Source organism: Oncorhynchus nerka, unplaced genomic scaffold (genome assembly GCF_034236695.1).
Source record: "Oncorhynchus nerka isolate Pitt River unplaced genomic scaffold, Oner_Uvic_2.0 unplaced_scaffold_1278, whole genome shotgun sequence".
NCBI classification, from domain to species: Eukaryota; Metazoa; Chordata; class Actinopteri; order Salmoniformes; family Salmonidae; genus Oncorhynchus; species Oncorhynchus nerka.
Window position 1 is genome coordinate 90,001 of NW_027040065.1, and position 18,832 is coordinate 108,832.

At 49.3% G+C, this 18,832-nt stretch overlaps 1 protein-coding gene across 1 annotated transcript in view; it reads left to right on the top strand.

The window, feature by feature from the left end:
* The window catches only part of LOC115126498 (unconventional myosin-Va-like), a 65,829-nt gene that overhangs the window by 16,027 nt on the left and 30,970 nt on the right, over window positions 1–18,832 (top strand). The window contains 14 exon segments of the mRNA XM_065015779.1: window positions 4,891–4,998; window positions 5,204–5,310; window positions 5,583–5,848; window positions 5,953–6,034; window positions 8,846–8,986; window positions 9,145–9,270; window positions 9,537–9,620; window positions 12,869–13,021; window positions 13,775–13,872; window positions 14,160–14,355; window positions 14,717–14,928; window positions 15,773–15,944; window positions 16,809–17,048; window positions 17,186–17,434. Of these exon segments, the coding sequence (XP_064871851.1) occupies window positions 4,891–4,998; window positions 5,204–5,310; window positions 5,583–5,848; window positions 5,953–6,034; window positions 8,846–8,986; window positions 9,145–9,270; window positions 9,537–9,620; window positions 12,869–13,021; window positions 13,775–13,872; window positions 14,160–14,355; window positions 14,717–14,928; window positions 15,773–15,944; window positions 16,809–17,048; window positions 17,186–17,434 (2,234 nt within the window).

The window sequence follows — 18,832 nt, forward strand, 5'->3', positions numbered from 1 at the left end:
CAGTGAAATGCTCACTTACGAGCCACTAACCGACAATGCAGTTTAAAAAATACAGATAAGAAGAAGAGATAAAAGTAACAAGTAACTAAAGAGGAACAGTAAAGAATAACACTATATACAGGGGGGAGCCGGTACAGAGTCAATGTGGAGACTATATACAGGGGGGAGCCGGTACAGAGTCAATGTGGAGACTATATACAGGGGGGTACCGGTACAGAGTCAATGTGGAGACTATATACAGGGGGTACCGGTACAGAGAGTCAATGTGGAGACTATATACAGGGGGAGCCGGTACAGAGTCAATGTGGAGACTATATACAGGGGGGGAGCCGGTACAGAGTCAATGTGGAGGCTATATACAGGGGGAGCCGGTACAGAGTCAATGTGGAGACTATATACAGGGGGAGACTATATACAGGGGGAGCCGGTACAGAGTCAATGTGGGGACTATATACAGGGGGGAGCAGAGTACACAATGTGGGGACTATATACAGGGGGAGCCGGTACAGAGTCAATGTGGAGACTATATAATGTGGAGACAGGGGGAGCCGGTACAGAGTCAATGTGGAGACTATATACAGGGGGGAGCCGGTACATAGTCAATGTGGAGACTATATACAGGGGGGAGCCGGTACAGAGTCAATGTGGAGACTATATACAGGGGGTACCGGTACAGAGTCAATGTGGAGACTATATACAGGGGGAGCCGGTACAGAGTCAATGTGGAGGCTATATACAGGGGGTAGCCGGTACAGAGTCAATGTGGAGACTATATACAGGGGGGAGCCGGTAGCAATGTGGAGACTATATACAGGGGGAAACGTAGTCAATGTGGAGACTATATACAGGGGGGAGCCAATGTGGAGACTATATACAGAGTCAATGTGGAGACTATATACAGGGGGGAGCCGGTACAGAGAGTCAATGTGGAGACTATATACAGGGGGTGCCGGTACAGAGTCAATGTGGAGACTATATACAGGGGGAGCCGGTACATAGTCAATGTGGAGACTATATATACAGGGGAGTCAATGTGGAGACTATATACAGGTACAGAGTCAGTCAATGTGGAGACTATATACAGGGGGTGCCGGTACAGAGTCAATGTGGAGACTATATACAGGGGGAGCGGTACAGAGTCAATGTGGAGACTATATACAGGGGGTGCAGAGTCAATGTAGACAGAGTCTATGTGGAGACTATATACAGGGGGAAACGGTACAGAGTCAATGTGGAGGCTATATAGACAGGGGGGAGCCGGTACAAAGTCAATGTGGAGACTATATACAGGGGGGAGCCGGTACAGAGTCAATGTGGAGACTACAGGGGGGTGCCCAGTCAATGTGGAGACTATATACAGGGGGAACCGGTACAGAATCAATGTGGAGGCTATATACAGGGGGTGCCGGTACAGAGTCAATGTGGAGGCTATATACAGGGGGTGCCGAGTCAATGTGGAGACTAGAGTCAATGTGGAGGCTATATACAGGGGGAGTGCAATGTGGCGACCGGGGGTGCCGGCACAGAGTCAATGTGGAGACTATATACAGGGGGAGCCGGTACAGAGTCAATGTGGAGACTATATACAGAGGGGAGTGCAGGGGGGTGCCGGTACAGAGTCAATGTGGAGACTATATACAGGGGGTGCCGGTTTGAACAGAGTCAATGTGGAGACTACAGAGTCAATGTGGAGACTATATACAGGGGGTGCCGATACAGAGTCAATGTGGAGACTATATACAGGGTCAATGTGGAGTGCCGGTACAGAGTCAATGTGGAGGCTATATACAGGGGGTGCCGGTACAGAGTCAATGTGGAGACTATATACAGGGGGTGCAATGTGGAGGCTATATACAGGGGGTACAGAGTCAATGTGGAGACTATATACAGGGGTGCCGGTACAGAGTCAATGTGCGGGGGCACCAATGTGTTAGTTGAGGTAGTATGTGCCGGTACGTGTAGGTAGAGTTAATTAAGGTGACTCTACCTACATAGAGTTAATTAAGGTGACTCAGAGGAAAGCCCATAACATTGTTAAAGACTCCAGTCACCAAAGTCATGGACTTTCTCTCCTACCGCACGGCAAACGGTACCGGAGCACCAAGTCTATGACCAAAAGGCTCCTTAACAGCTTCTACCCCCGAGCCATAAGACTGCTGAACAACTAATCAAATGGCCACCGGATTATTACATTGACCCCCCCATTTGTCTTGTACCTATACTCACTGTTTATTATCTATGCATAGTCACTTCCCCCCTACCTACATGTACAAGTCACCTCTAACCTGTGACCCCCACACACTGACTCAGAACCCCTGTATATAGCCTCGTTATTCTTGTGTTCATTTTTTATTATTTTTTACTTTCGTTTATTTGGTAAATATTTTCTTAACTCTTCTTGAACTGCACTGTTGGTTAAGGGTTTGTCAGTTAGCATTTCATGGTAAAGTCTACACTGTTGGTTAAGGACTTGTCAGTTAGCATTTCATGGTAAAGTCTACACTGTTGGTTAAGGACTTGTCAGTTAGCATTTCATGGTAAAGTCTACACTGTTGGTTAAGGACTTGTCAGTTAGCATTTCATGGTAAAGTCTACACTGTTGGTTAAGGGTTTGTCAGTTAGCATTTCATGGTAAAGTCTACACTGTTGGTTAAGGACTTGTCAGTTAGCATTTCCCGGTAAAGTCTACACTTGTTCTATTCGGCGCATGTGACAAAAAGGTTTGATTTGCAAAAGGTTTGATTTGAAGCAATTGGTAGAGCAGTGGAATTAAATCCAGGATCAGTCGTCAGGCAATTTATTGAATTCAATAAATGACACATGGATCATTCAAAATGGCGCCCAGTCATTCTCCGTGATCATAGACAACCATATTAGATCATATAGGTGAGATGTGTAACAGGGGTAGAGGAAGTAGTACAGTGTATTTGTAAACAGAAATGTGAGGACAGACCTCAGCCATATTGAGTCATATTAACTGTGGGGTCATACTAACTACAGTAGAGCTCCTGTTAGATCAGAGGTCATGTTGTGGGTGTGAGGTGCCCAGCTGCCCGCTGAGATAGACTGAGGTAGAGATCATGTTAGCTCTCTCCCTGGGTGTGAGGTGCCCAGCTGCCTGCTGAGATAGACTGAGGTAGAGATCATGTTAGCTCTCTCCCTGGGTGTGAGGTGCCCAGCTGCCCGCTGAGATAGACTGAGGTAGAGATCATGTTAGCTCTCTCCCTGGGTGTGAGGTGCCCAGCTGCCCGCTGAGATAGACTGAGGTAGAGATCATGTTAGCTCTCTCCCTGGGTATGAGGTGCCCAGCTGCCCGCTGAGATAGACTGAGGTAGAGATCATGTTAGCTCTCTCCCTGGGTGTGAGGTGCCCAGCTGCCTGCAGAGATAGACTGAGGTAGAGATCATGTTAGCTCTCTCCCTGGGTGTGAGGTGCCCAGCTGCCCGCTGAGATAGACTGAGGTAGAGATCATGTTAGCTCTCTCCCTGGGTGTGAGGCAGTGCCCAGCTGCCTGCTGAGATAGACTGAGGTAGAGATCATGTTAGCTCTCTCCCTGGGTGTGAGGTGCCCAGCTGCCTGCTGAGATAGACTGAGGTAGAGATCATGTTAGCTCTCTCCCTGGGTGTGAGGTGCCCAGCTGCCTGCAGAGATAGACTGAGGTAGAGATCATGTTAGCTCTCTCCCTGGGTGTGAGGTGCCCAGCTGCCCGCTGAGATAGACTGAGGTAGAGATCATGTTAGCTCTCTCCTGGGTGTGAGGTGCCCAGCTGCCTAGCTGAGGTAGAGATCATGTTAGCTCTCCCTGGGTGTGAGGTGCCCAGCTGCCTGCAGAGATAGACTGAGGTAGAGATCATGTTAGCTCTCTCCCTGGGTGTGAGGTGCCCAGCTGCCTGCAGAGATAGACTGAGGTAGAGATCATGTTAGCTCTCTCCCTGGGTGTGAGGTGCCCAGCTGCCCGCTGAGATAGACTGAGGTAGAGATCATGTTAGCTCTCTCCCTGGGTGTGAGGCAGTGCCCAGCTGCCTGCTGAGATAGACTGAGGTAGAGATCATGTTAGCTCTCTCCCTGGGTGTGAGGTGCCCAGCTGCCTGCAGAGATAGACTGAGGTAGAGATCATGTTAGCTCTCTCCCTGGGTGTGAGGTGCCCAGCTGCCCGCTGAGATAGACTGAGGTAGAGATCATGTTAGCTCTCTCGCTGGGTGTGAGGCAGAAAGAGACATCTAACAAGGCTGTGAGTTGCTCATCAAAATAAAAATATTCCTTAATTCCACCTGTGAACACACACTTTTTAATTTTTTTTAACCTTTATTTAACCAGGCAAGTCAGTTAAGAACACATTCTTATTTTCAATGACGGCCTGGGAACAGTGGGTTAACTGCCTGTTCAGGGGCAGAACGACAGATTTGTACCTTGTCAGCTCGGGGGTTTGAACTCACAACCTTCCGGTTACTAGTCCAACGCTCTAACCACTAGGCTACCCTGCCGCTGTTAGACACACTTCATCTCTGCCACACACACACAAACACACATTGCCCTAGTCTCTCTCAGCTGGCCTCTTGGCAGAGACACACCCCCAGAATGAAGGTGATGTCACGGTGATATCAGCCCTGAGTTGCCAGGTAACAGGCTATGGTTGCTTTAGTCTAGAGAAGGCTTTGTCTTGTGTGTGTGTGCACAGTTTATGCGTGCACGTATTAGTAAGCGTATTCAATGTGTCACACCCACATCAGGTCAGGATGTGGCCCTGTGTGATCCCAGTGACCCTAATGTAGCAGTACTCTCCTGGGCAGCTGCTCTAAACAGTTGAATAGAATACTTTCTATAGGCTACTGATTAACTGTGTGTGTGTGTGTGTGTGTCCGTGTGTCCGTCCATGCGTCCGTCCATGCAGGTAGTGCTGATGTCTTCCACTGCACCAATCAGGGCCGGAACCCAGTCATCGATGGAGTCGACGATGCTAAAGAGATGTGCACAACACAACATGCCTTCTCACTGCTAGGTAATATACACACACACCTGACATTCCTTCTCACTGCTAGGTAATATATACCAGCTACCTTTTGGGTACTGGACCAATGCTCTAAGCGCTAAGCTACCCTACTGTCCTAGGTCACACACACCACACCACATTTACTCTCAGTCCCATTTGGTTTTTAGTGTAGTGTTGATTTTGATAGTATTGTTTTGTGTGTATTTGTGTTCAGGCATCAACGAGTTGAACCAGAAGGGGCTGTTCCAGGTCCTGGCTGCCATCTTACATCTGGGCAACGTGGAGATCAAGGACCGAGACTCTGACAGCAGCATCATACCTGTAAGGAGACACCTCAAACCTCTCTGACCTCTAACCTCTATTATTAAACCTCTGACCTCTCCTAATGATTGACTCTTTCTCAAATCTTCTTGACTCACTTCCTTGCATCCTCTATCCTCACCTCCTTCTCAAAACCCATTGGAGAAGAAGGTCTGAGGGGAGAGACCTTGGACCTTCTCCAAGATGGTTAAGAAGGTTCAAGTAGATGGAAAGAATAGCAGAAAGACGAATTGAGCAATTGATTGACATGACCATGAATCCCTCTCTCTCAGCCCAATAACCGCCACCTGACGGTGTTCTGTGAGCTGATGGGCGTGACCTACCAGGACATGTCTCATTGGCTGTGCCACAAGAAGCTGAAGACAGCCCAGGAGACCTACATCAAGCCCATCCCTCGGCTGCAAGCCTCCAATGCCCGCGACGCGCTCGCCAAACACATCTACGCCAAAGTCTTCAACTGGATCGTGGACCATGTCAACAAATCTCTACGCGCCACTGTCAAACAGCACTCCTTCATAGGAGTCCTGGATATCTATGGGTGGGTTGTGTGTGTGTGTGTGTGTGTGTGTGTGTGTGTGTGTGTGTGTGTGTGTGTGTGTGTGTGTGTGTGACAGTCACTCTGACCTCTCCTCTGCTCTCCAGGTTTGAGACGTTTGAGATCAACAGTTTTGAACAGTTCTGTATCAACTATGCTAACGAGAAACTGCAACAGCAGTTTAACATGGTGAGAAAACTGTGTGTCCTGTCTGAAACTGAACTCCTGTGTTGCCGTTGTCTAAATAACCCTGTTGGTGTGTAAAAGTATTCCAAAATAACAATGTAAATAGTTTGATATCTTTGGTTATTGATGCAGAGTAACAATGTGATCCTCTCTCTACATGCTGACCTTCCCTCTCCTCTGCCCTCTCCTTTCCTCTGCCCTCTGCTTTCCTCTGCCCTCTCCTTTCCTCTGCCCTCTCCTTTCTTCTGCCCTCTCCTCTCCCCTTTCCTTTCCTCTGCCCTCTGCTTTCCTCTGCCCTCTCCTTTCCTCTGCCCTCTCCTTTCTTCTGCCCTCTCCTTTCCTCTCCTCTCCCCTTTCCTTTCCTCTGCCCTCTCCTTTCCTCTGCCCTCTCCTTTCTTCTGCCCTCTCCTTTCCTCTCCTCTCCCCTTTCCTTTGCCCTCTCCTTTCCTCTGCCCTGTCCTCTCCCCTTTCCTCTGCCCTCTCCTTTCCTCTCCTCTCCCCTTTCCTCTGCCCTCTCCTTTCCTCTCCTCTCCCCTTTCCTCTGCCCTCTCCTTTCCTCTCCTCTCCCCTTTCCTCTGCCCTCTCCTTTCCTCTGCCCTCTCCTTTCCTCTCCTCTCCCCTTTCCTCTGCCCTCTCCTTTCCTCTCCTCTCCCCTTTCCTCTGCCCTCTCCTTTCCTCTGCCCTCTCCTTTCCTCTCCTCTCCCCTTTCCTCTGCCCTCTCCTTTCCTCTGTCCTCTCCTTTCCTCTCCTCTCCCCTTTCCTCTCCTTTTCTCTGCCCTCCCCTTTCCTCTGCCCTCTCCTTTCCTCTGCCCTCTCCTTTCCTCTGCCCTCTCCTTTCCTCTGACCTCTCCTTTCCTCTGACCTCTCCTTTCCTCTGACCTCTCCTCTCCCCTCCCTTTTCCTCTGTCCTCTCCTTTCGTCTGCCCTCTCCTTTCCTCTCCTCTCCCCTCCCTTTTCCTCTCCTCTTCCTTTCCTCTGCCCTCTCCTTTCCTCTGCCCTCTCCCCTCCCCTCCCTTTTCCTCTCCCCTCTCCTTTCCTCTGCCCTCTCCTTTCCTCTGCCCTCTCCTTTCCTCTGCCCTCTCCTTTCCTCTGCCCTCTCCTTTCCTCTGCCCTCTCCTTTCCTCTGACCTCTCCTTTCCTCTGCCCTCTCCTTTCCTCTGCCCTCTCCTCTCCTTTCCTCTGCCCTCTCCTTTCTCTCTGTCCTCTCTCCTTTCCTCTCTCCCTCCCTTTCCTCTGCCCTCTCCTTTCCTCTGCCCTCTCCTTTCCTCTCCTCTCCCCTTTCCTCTGCCCTTTCCTTTCCTCTGCCCTTTCCTTTCCTCTGCCCTTTCCTTTCCTCTGCCCTCTCCTTTCCTCTGCCCTCTCCTCTCCCCTTTCCTCTGCCCTCTCCTTTCCTCTCCTCTCCCCTTTCCTCTGCCCTCTCCTCTCCTCTCCTTTCCTCTGCCCTCTCCTTTTTCCTCTCCTCTCCCCTTTCCTCTGCCCTCTCCTTTCCTCTCCTCTCCCCTTTCCTCTGCCCTCTCCTTTCCTCTGCCCTCTCCTTTCATCTCCTCTCCCCTTTCCTCTGCCCTCTCCTTTCCTCTGCCCTCTCCTTTCCTCTGCCCTCTCCTTTCCTCTCCTCTCCCCTTTCCTCTGCCCTCTCCTTTCCTCTCCCCTTTCCTCTGCCCTCTCCTTTCCTCCCCTCTCCCCTTTCCTCTCCTTTTCTCTTCCCTCCCCTTTCCTCTGCCCTCTCCTTTCCTCTGCCCTCTCCTTTCCTCTGCCCTCTCCTTTCCTCTGCCCTTTCCTCTCCTCTCCCCTCCCTTTTCCTCTCTCCTTTCCTCTGTCCTCTCCTTTCCTCTGCCCTCTCCTTTCTTCTGCCCTCTCCTTTCATCTCCTCTCCCCTCCCTTTTCCTCTCATATACATGAGTAACAATGTGATCCTCTCTCTACATGCTGACCTTCCCTCTCCTCTGCCCTCTCCTTTCCTCTGCCCTCTGCTTTCCTCTGCCCTCTCCTTTCCTCTGCCCTCTCCTTTCTTCTGCCCTCTCCTTTCCTCTCCTCTCCCCTTTCCTTTCCTCTGCCCTCTGCTTTCCTCTGCCCTCTCCTTTCCTCTGCCCTCTCCTTTCCTCTGCCCTCTCCTTTCCTCTCCTCTCCCCTTTCCTCTGCCCTCTCCTTTCCTCTGCCCTCTGCTTTCCTCTGCCCTCTCCTTTCCTCTGCCCTCTCCTTTCTTCTGCCCTCTCCTTTCTTCTCCTCTCCCCTTTCCTTTCCTCTGCCCTCTGCTTTCCTCTGCCCTCTCCTTTCCTCTGCCCTCTCCTTTCCTCTGCCCTCTCCTTTCCTCTCCTCTCCCCTTTCCTCTGCCCTCTCCTTTCCTCTCCCCTTTCCTCTGCCCTCTCCTTTCCTCCCCTCTCCCCTTTCCTCTCCTTTCCTCTGCCCTCTCCCCTCCCCTCCCTTTTCCTCTCCCCTTTCCTTTCCTCTCCCTTTCCTTTCCTCTGCCCTCTCCCTCCCCTCCCTTTTCCTCTCCCCTTTCCTTTCCTCTCCCCTCCCTTTTCTTCTCCCTTTCCTTTCCTCTCCCCTCCTTTTCTTCTCCCCTTTCCTTTCCTCTGCCCTCTCCTTTCCTCTCCTCTCCCCCTTCTCCTTTCTTCTCCCCTTTACTTTCCACTCCACTCTCCTCTCCCATCCTCTCCCCTCCCCTTTCCTCTCCCCTCTCCCTTCCCCTCTCATTTTCTCTGCCCTCTCCTTTCCTCTGCCCTCTTCCCTTTCCTTTCCCCTCTCCACTCCTTTCCTTTCCACTCCCCTCTCTTCTCTCCTCCTCTCCTTTCCTCTCCCCTCTCCTATCTACAGCATGTGTTCAAGCTGGAGCAGGAGGAGTATTTGAAGGAGCAGATTCCCTGGACTCTGATTGACTTCTATGATAACCAGCCATGTATCAACCTCATAGAGGCCAAGATGGGGGTACTCGACCTGCTGGACGAAGAGTGCAAGGTAGGCACACACACACACACACATAATGCAGAGGCACACATGCATACATACATGCCAACATACACAAATACGTAATGCAGGGGCGTACACAGACACCCATAACACAGACACACACACATCCAGAGTAACTAGTGTGAACCAGTGTTCTGTGTGTCCAGATGCCTAAAGGTTCAGATGACTCGTGGGCCCAGAAGCTGTATAACACCCATCTGAAGACCTGCTCTCTGTTTGAGAAACCTCGCATGTCCAACAAAGCCTTCATCATACAGCACTTCGCTGACAAGGTACTGATCACTGTGTGTTGATGTCTTGGCTGACCCAGTACTGCTGAGTTCTGTCTCAGTGTCGGGTTACAGAGAGCGGGAAGTGAGCGGGTTCACTCTATGAATAAAATTAATGCTGTTCTGATTGTCAATTTTGACTCAGATTATCAATCTTAGTCAAAGCTGACGGTTCTGATTGATAATCTTAGTCAAAGTTGACAGTTCTGAAAATCACTTTGGATTAAAGTGTCAGCAAAAGGACTTTATTTTCTAACTGTTGTGTCCAGGTGCAGTACCAGTGTGATGGCTTTCTGGAGAAGAACAAGGACACAGTGAATGAAGAGCAGATCAATGTCCTGAAGGCCAGCAAGGTGTGTGTCCCTGCCAAACACACACACACACACACTGCACGTTCAATGGGTAACACACACACTGCACGTTCAATGGGTAACACACACACTGCACGTTCAATGGGTAACACACACACTGCACGTTCAATGGGTAACACACACACACACACTGCACGTTCAATGGGTAATACACACACACTGCACGTTCAATGGGTAACACACACATACTGCACGTTCAATGGGTATCACACACACACTGCACGTTCAATGGGTATCACACACACACTGCATGTTCAATGGGTAACACACACACACTGCACGTTCAATAGGTAACACACACACATACTGCACGTTCAATGGGTAACACACACATACTGCACGTTCAATGGGTAACACACACATACTGCACGTTCAATGGGTATCACACACACACTGCACGTTCAATGGGTATCACACACATACTGCACGTTCAATGGGTAACACATATATTTGATGACTCTCATTAGTGCGTATGTTTGACAATCTGTGTTGTCTCACTGAATGACCTCCGACAGGGAACCCAGTGAAGGTCAGGAGAAACAGCACCCTCTGCTGTCCATGTGTTGTAATGATGTGCCTTGCAGTGTGTGTGTGTGCGTGTGTGTGTGTATAAAGACTCACTCTGCCCGTTGTTCTGTTGTAGAGGCCAGCAGCAGCAGAGAGGGGTAAGGGTTAAAACACTCCTTTAACCCCTAACACCTTAAACACACACAGGGTTAACTACACTGGAACAATCATCCATGGCAATACTGTGTGTGTGTGTGTGTGTGTGTGTGTGTGTGTGTGTGTGTGTGTTGCCATGGAAACCAGCTTGACTAACAAGTAATGGTGTAGAAGTGATAATGACTCTTTTTAATGAGAATGAAGCTATAGAAATCTAGCATTTCAACCAATCATGGTTCTGTGTGTGTTTGTGTCGATAATAAACACACATTCCTTCTGTGCCTACCATCAGCAAAGAGACGGCTCAGTCATGTGTTCTGCTGTCTGAGCCGTCAGACATTGTGCCGTGTCTATGGTCTGATCCCGTGTCTGATCCCGTGTCTGATCCCGTGTTATCATTACAAACAGCCTTGGTCAGCAGACACCATGACACCTACCCTGCCTGTGCTGATGGCCCTTTGATTTGGATTTCTACTTTTATAGCAATTATACCTTTCATATGTTTTAGATGTGTGTACTGCAATTATTTTCAATAGGTTTCTTTCATTTTTGTTTAATCTTTATTTTGTCGTTGTGTTTGTTTTCCATCTGTTTTCCATGTGTCTGTCCCGTCATGACAACAACCGTTAAACAGCTAAAGGTAAACATGCTGCCCTCTTCATTTCTTTCTGTCTCAACCTTCTAACCCACACCATTCATTCTTCCTCACCATGGTCTCACAATAGTTCAAATGGCACTGAAGTATGTGGGGCGGTGGTGAGGGTGAGGCTGAACGGACGCTGCAGAACTGGAGACGAACGGGGGGGTGGGGGGGGCTGCACTGCCCTCTCCCCATTTACATCTTAACCAACCACAATACAGAGAACACAATAACCAATCGCTTTCTCCTTCAACCGTAACATGTACAATGTTCTTTGTTGTCATTTTAGATAGAAAGGATGGTATGAATGAGCCAGATACCATGTTACCAATGCAAACTATTAGCTTAGCAAGTTTGTGACGTAACTGTCTGTTGGCTGCTGTTACCTTTTTATTTATACAAGTCATGTACAGTGGGGCAAAAAAGTATTTAGTCAGCCACCAATTGTGCAAGTTCTCCCACTTAAAAAGATGAGAGAGGCCTGTAATTTTCATCATAGGTACACTTCAACTATGACAGACAAAATGAGAAAAAAATCACATTGTAGGATTTTTTATGAATTTATTTGCAAATTATGGTGGAAAATAAGTATTTGGTCACCTACAAACAAGCAAGATTTCTGGCTCTCACAGACTTGTAATACCCTCCGACACATTGGTGCGGCTGGCTTCCGGGTTGGATGCGGGCTGTGTTAAGAAACAGTACGGCTGGTTGGGTTGTGTATCGGAGGACGCATGACTTTCAACCTTCGTCTCTCCCGAGCCCGTACGGGAGTTGTAGCGATGAGATAAGATAGTAGCTATTACAACAATTGGACACCATGATATTGGGGAGAAAAAAGGGCTAAAAAAAATTCAAAATAAATTTCAAAAAAATAAAAGATCTCACTCCGTGGGGTCAAAATGATCACAAGAACGGTGAGCAAAAATCCCAGAACCACACGGGGGGACCTAGTGAATGACCTGCAGAGAGCAGGGACCAAAGTAACAAAGCCTACCAGTAACACACTACGCCGCCAGGGACTCAAATCTTGCAGTGCCAGACGTGTCCCCCTGCTTAAGCCAGTACATGTCCAGGCCCGTCTGAAGTTTGCTAGAGAGCATTTGGATGATCCAGAAGAAGATTGGGAGAATGTCATATGGTCAGATGAAACCAAAATATAACTTTTTGGTAAAAACTCAACTTGTCGTGTTTGGAGGGCAAAGAATGCTGAGTTGCATCCAAATATCACCATACCTACTGTGATGCATGGGGGTGGAAACATCATGCTTTGGGGCTGTTTTTCTGCAAAGGGACCAGGACGACTGATCCGTGTAAAGGAAAGAATGAATGGGGCCATGTATCGTGAGATTTTGAGTGAAAACCTCCTTCCATCAGCAAGGGCATTGAAGATGAAACGTGGCTGGGTCTTTCAGCATGACAATGATCCCAAATACACCGTCCGGGCAACGAAGGAGTGGCTTCGTAAGAAGCATTTCAAGGTCCTGGAGTGGCCTAGCCAGTCTCCAGATCTCAACCCCATAGAAAATCTTTGGAGGGAGTTGAAAGTCCATGTTGCCCAGCAACAGCCCCAAAACATTACTGTTCTAGAGGAGATCTGCATGGAGGAATGGGCCAAAATATCAGCAACAGTGTGTGAAAACCTTGTGAAGACTTACAGAAAACGTTTGACCTCTGTCATTGCCAACAAAGGGTATATAACAAAGTATTGAGATAAACTTTTGTTATAGACCAAATACTTATTTTCCACCATAATTTGCAAATAAATTAATTAAAAATCCTACAATGTGATCTTCTGGCCTCTCATCTTTTTAAGTGGGAGAACTTGCACAATTGGTGGCTGACTAAATACTTTTTTGCCCCATTGTATATATATGTGTGTGTCAATTAAGAACAGTGTTTTATTTGCAATAATGTGTGTGTGTAGTTGGACCTGCTAGTGGAGCTGTTTCAGGATGAGGAGAAAGTGACCAGTCCAACAGGGACCGCTCCAGGAGGTCGAACACGACTCAGCGTCAAACCAAAAGAGGTCAGATCTGGAGCAAGCAGCAAGGAGCACAAGAAGACTGTTGGCTGCCAGGTAGACTGATCATAGACACACACACCTACGGACACTCAGAACAGGGTTGGGACTTGCCAACCAGAGTCAGAACAGCTGAAATGTAAAAGTGAAGGACTTGAATAATCTCCTCTCTTTACTATTTCTCCTCTGTCTGTCCTCTCTTCTCCCTCTCTCCTCTCCCTCTCTCCTCTCTCTGTCCTCTCTCCTCTGTCTCTGTCCTCTCTTCTCCCCCTCTCCTCTGTCTCTGTCCTCTCTTCTCCCTCTCTCCTCTGTCTCTGTCCTCTGTCCTCTCTTCTCCCTCTCTCCTCTGTCTCTGTCCTCTCTCCTCTGTCTCTGTCCTCTCTTCTCCCTCTCTCATCTGTCTCTGTCCTCTCTTCTCCCTCTCTCATCTGTCTCTGTCCTCTCTTCTCCCTCTCTCCTCTCTCTGTCCTCTCTTCTCCCCCTCTCCTCTGGCTCTGTCCTCTCTTCTCCCTCTCTCCTCTGTCTCTGTCCTCTCTTCTCCCTCTCTCCTCTGTCTCTGTCCTCTCTTCTCCCTCTCTCATCTCTCTGTCCTCTCTCCTCTGGCTCTGTCCTCTCTTCTCCCTCTCCTCTGGCTCTGTCCTCTCTCCTCCCTCTCTCCTCTGGCTCTGTCCTCTCTCCTCCCTCTCTCCTCTGGCTCTGTCCTCTCTCCTCCCTCTCTCCTCTGTCTCTGTCCTCTCTCCTCTGTCTCTGTCCTCTCTCCTCCCTCTCTGGCTCTGTCCTCTCTTCTCCCTCTCTCCTCTCCTCCTGTAGTTCCGGAACTCTCTGGCTATGTTGATGGAGACTCTGAATGCGACCACTCCTCACTATGTTCGCTGCATCAAGCCCAACGACCTCAAGTTCCCCTTCACGTAAGTATCTGCATGCTTCTCTATGGTTAAGTTGCCATAGTACCATCTGACTTGGCAAGATGATGTTAGGTGAATGGAATTGTGATGTCATGAGGCTGAATGGTTCTCTCCAGGTTTGGCTGGTATGGTTGGATTAACTATGTGAATGTTGTCTTTAGGTTTGACTCTAACATTAGTGGAATGTTGTCTTTTAAGTTTGACCCTAATGTTAGATGTACATTGTCTTTAGGTTGAGCTGAATGTTGTGCTTGGGTCTGACCCTAACGTTAGGTGAATGTTGTCTTTAGGTTTGACCCTAAGCGAGCGGTGCAGCAGCTCAGAGCCTGTGGTGTTCTGGAGACCATCCGCATCTCAGCCGCAGGCTTCCCATCCAGATGGACCTACCAGGAGTTCTTCAGTCGTTACCGGGTTCTGATGAAGCAGAAAGACGTCCTGTCGGACAGGAGGCTGACCTGTAGGAACGTCCTGGAGAAACTGGTGCAGGTATGAGTGGTCAGGGGTTAGAGGTCAGGCCTGTTTGAGATCAACTACATTGCAATCAGACTGTGCATAATCAAAGGTCTACACATCACTTTCCGTCCCAACTATTTATGTCAGAGATGGTCAACTCCAGTCCTCGGGGGCCGGAGGGGTGAGACACATTCTCCCCATCCCTAACACACCCAGCTGATTAAACTAATTGCATGATGAGACAGGTTTGGTAGCTGGGGCAAAAGTGTGACACCAATCAGGACCCCGACTGGAGTTGCCCATCCCTGATTTATGTGGTCAAAATGAGCAATTCTGGACCTCACCTTGCTCAAACGGATCCCCTACAACATGATGTTTCTCTCTGTCTCTCCAGGACCAGGACAAGTACCAGTTTGGTAAGACTAAGATCTTCTTCAGGGCTGGTCAGGTTGCCTACCTTGAGAAGCTGAGGGCTGATAAGCTGAGGAAGGCGTGCGTCCGTATCCAGAAGACCATCCGCTGCTGGCTGGTACGCAAGAAGTACCTCCGAAAGAAGCATGCTGCCATCACCATCCAGAGATACACCCGCGGACACCAGGCCCGCTGGTCAGTGGAGCACACACCTGTCACTCAGCACCCTCTGGACAATCACCATGCAGATAAAAGTAGTTTAGACTGTATGACTTCCTGAAAAGGAGCCAATCAGAATTGTCTGATGTATTGTAGGAAGTGGGAACATTTTTATAAATATCTATTTGTGATTTGATTGATTTGTTAATCGGATCAGTTGGAAGTTATTGGTGGGTAAATTATAGTAATTCAACAGCATTTTTCACCAATTACCCTGACTATACACTCTGTCTCTCCCCTACCTCCTCTGTCTCCTCTGTTCCACTCCTCTCTCGCTCTCCTGCCTCCCCTCTCTATCTCTCCTGCCTCCTCTGTCCCCCTCTCTCACTCTCTCCTGCCTCCCCCCTCTCTCTCCCCTGCCTCTCTCCTGCCTCCCCCCTCTCTCTCTCCTGCCTCCTCTGTCCCCCTCTCTCTCACTCTCTCCTGCCTCCCCTCTCTCTCTCCCTGCCTCTCTCCCTCCCCCCTCTCTATCTCTGCCTCCTGCCTCCTCTGTCCCCCTCTCTCTCTCATGCCTCCTCTGCCTCTCTCCTCTCCCCTCTCTCTCTCCTGCCTCCTCTGTCCCCTGCCTTCTCTCACTCTTTCCTGCCTCCTCTGTCCCCCTCTCTCTCTCCTGCCTCTCCCCCCCCCCTCTCTATCTCTCCTGCCTCCTCTGTCCCACTTCTCTCATTCTCTCCTGCCTCCCCTCTATCTCGCTCTCCCCCCTGCCTCTCTCCCTCCCCTCTATCTCTCCTGCCTCCTCTGTCCCCCTCTCACTCTCTTGCCCCCTCCCCTCTCTCTCTCCCCTGCCTCTCTCCCTCCCCTGCCTCTCTCCCTCCCCCAGTCTGGTTAAGTACATGCGTCAGACCCTGGCAGCCATCACTATCCAGAAGTTCCAGAGGATGTGTGTCCAGAGGAAAGTGTACCTACAGAAGCAGGCTGCTGCTCTGGTCATGCAGACTATCCTCAGAGCGTACATGGCCCGACAGAAATACCAAGGGTGAGAGATGCATACAGTATATACACACACACTACATGTTTCTTGTTTTACTCTCTTTGTGGGGGGACATTTGTGGAGATTAGGATAGAAGAACCAACACACACACCTAGCACTGCCAGCTAATAGCACAGCTGTTCTGCATGTCTGTTAGCAGTGTGGTTTATAAATAACCCCAGTTCAATGTTGGATGGACTTGGGTCACCCTCATACCTGGACCACTCCCAGGGAATTAGGGAGAAAACTAGGCTGGTGTCTCTCTGGTTACTGGGTGTTAGGGAGAGAACTAGGCTGGTGTCTCTGGTTACTGGGAGTTAGGTAGAGAACTAGGCTGGTGTCTCTCTGGTTACTGGAAGTTAGGGAGAACTAGACTGGTGTCTCTCTGGTTACTGGGAGTTAGGGAGAGAACTAGGCTGGTGTCTCTCTGGTTACTGGGAGTTAGGGAGAGAACTAGGCTGGTGTCTCTCTGGTTACTGGGAGTTAGGGAGAGAACTAGGCTGGTGTCTCTTTGGTCACTTGGGCCATGTTAGGGTCAGGTGACATGGCAGTAGTTAGGGACTGTCCCACTGACTGACACACACAGCTGACCTCTTTAACATGACCCTGCCAGGATATCTGTTTGTCTGTGCATCTGTTTGTCTCTCTCTCTGCCTCTCTCTCTCTCTCTCTCTGCCTCTCTCTCTGTCTCTCTCTCTCTCTCTGTGTGTCTCTGACATCACTTGTCTGTTATATTAGGTAGAAGAGTAGACACTAGAGAGATCTCCTGTTGTTGTGGATTAACAGCAAGATGAAGCCCAGGAGACCAATAAGAGCTCAGAAACACCAGAATTCTCACATTACATTCACAGGAACTAACTCTTTCTTTCTCCCTCTCTCTCCACAGTTGCTGCGTAACCACAAAGCTGTGTTCATCCAGAAACACGTGCGTGGCTGGCTGGCCAGACAGCGGTACAAGCGCTCCCTGCGAGCCATCGTCTATCTGCAATGCTGCATCAGGAGGATGAAGGCCAAGAAAGAGCTGAAGAAGCTGAAAATCGAGGCCCGCTCCGTTGAACATTTCAAGAAACTTAACGTTGGCATGGAGAATAAGATCATGCAGCTGCAGAGGAAGTTAGACGAACAGGTGGGGCTCTGTACAAACCAGGTGGCCATTTTGGATCTTTGTGCTGCTGGATAACAAACTCTCTCCTCCAAGAGTGGCTGCTCGAATAGAACATGCATCTTCACACATTACATTAACATGATCTCTCTCTCTCCCAGGCTAAAGACAACCGTGTGACTAGCGAGCGGCTGAACTGTCTGGAGACGTCCCATGCGGTGGAGAGTGAGAAGCTGAAGGTAGAGGTGTCTAAGCTGAAGGGGATAGAAGAGGAAGCCAAGAACAATGCCAACCGTGTCACTTCCCTTCTGGAGCAGCTGGAGAGGCTGAGGAAGGAGCTGACCACCACCCAGAAAGAGAAGAAGACCATTGAGGACTGGGCTACCAAGTACAGGGATGAGATGGAAAAGGTGAGGGATGAGGAGGGTGGTGGGATAGAAAAGGGCTCACTCTAGTCATCTCTTCATCTTGTCTCCTCCAATCACTTCTCAGATATATTTCAGATAAATGGCTCCCTTTCATACATCGTTCCCATAGTGGCGTGACACGTTTGTATAAGAATGTGTAATGTGTGTCGTGGTTCAATGGTTTAGGACCCAGGGGAATCTACTGCAGACTGGGCACATGGCGGGCTGGGAGGCCATTGCCTTGGTGCAGGTGAGACCGGTAGCCTAGTGTAGTGTAGTGTAGGTGAGACAGGTAGGCTAGTGTAGTGTGGGTGTGTAGGTGAGACAGGTAGACTAGTGTAGTGTAGGTGAGACAGGTAGGCTAGTGTTTTTAGGTGAGAATTTAGGCTTGTATTTAGACAGGCAGGCTCAGTGTAAGAACACTATTGTTATTTTCAGGTGAGACCTGGTAGACTAGTGTAGTGTGGGTGTTCAGGTGAGACAGGTAGACTAGTGTTGTAGGTTGAGAGCTATACTAGTGGGTGTTGAGACAGGTAGGCTAGTGTACCTTGGGTTACTAGGTGAGACAGGTAGACTAGTGTAGTGTAGGTGAGACAGGTAGGCTAGTGTAGTGTGGGTGTGTAGATGAACCAGGTAGGCTAGTGTGGTGTAGGTGAGACAGGTAGGCTATTGTAGTAGGTGTGTAGGTGAGACAGGCCTCAAACAATCGGAAAGGGAAAATGACTTTACCCCAGTCCTCAGCAGTCCAATCCCTGTACCTTTTGCAGAATATCAGTCTGTCCCTGATGTGTTTCCTGGAGAGAAGTGGCTTATTTGCTGCCCTTCTTGATACCAGGCCGTCCTCTAAAAGTCTTTGCCTCACTGTGCATGCAGATGCACTCACACCTGCCTGCTGCCATTCTTGAGCAAGCTCTGTACTGGTGGTGCCCTGATCCCGCAGCTGAATCAACTTTAGGAGACGGTCCTGTCTCTTGCTGGACTTTCTTGGGCGCCCTGAAGCCTTCTTCACAATAATTAAACAGCTCTCCTTGAAGTTCTTGATGATCTGATAAATGGTTGATTTAGGTGCAATCTTACTGGCAGCAATATCCTTGCCTGTGAAGCCCTTTTTGTGCAAAGCAATGATGACGGCACGTGTTTCCTTGCAAGTAACCATGGTTGACAGAGGAAGAACAATGATTCCAAGCACCACCCTCCTTTTGAAGCTTCCAGTCTGTTATTCGAACTCAATCAGCATGACAGAGAGAGCTCTAGCCTTGTCCTCGTCAATACTCACACCTGTGTTAACGAGAGAATCACTGACATGATGTCAGCTGGTCCTTTTGTGGCAGGACTGAAATCCAGTGGAAATGTTTTGGGGGGGATTCAGTTCATTTGCATGGCAAAGAGGGACATTGCAAT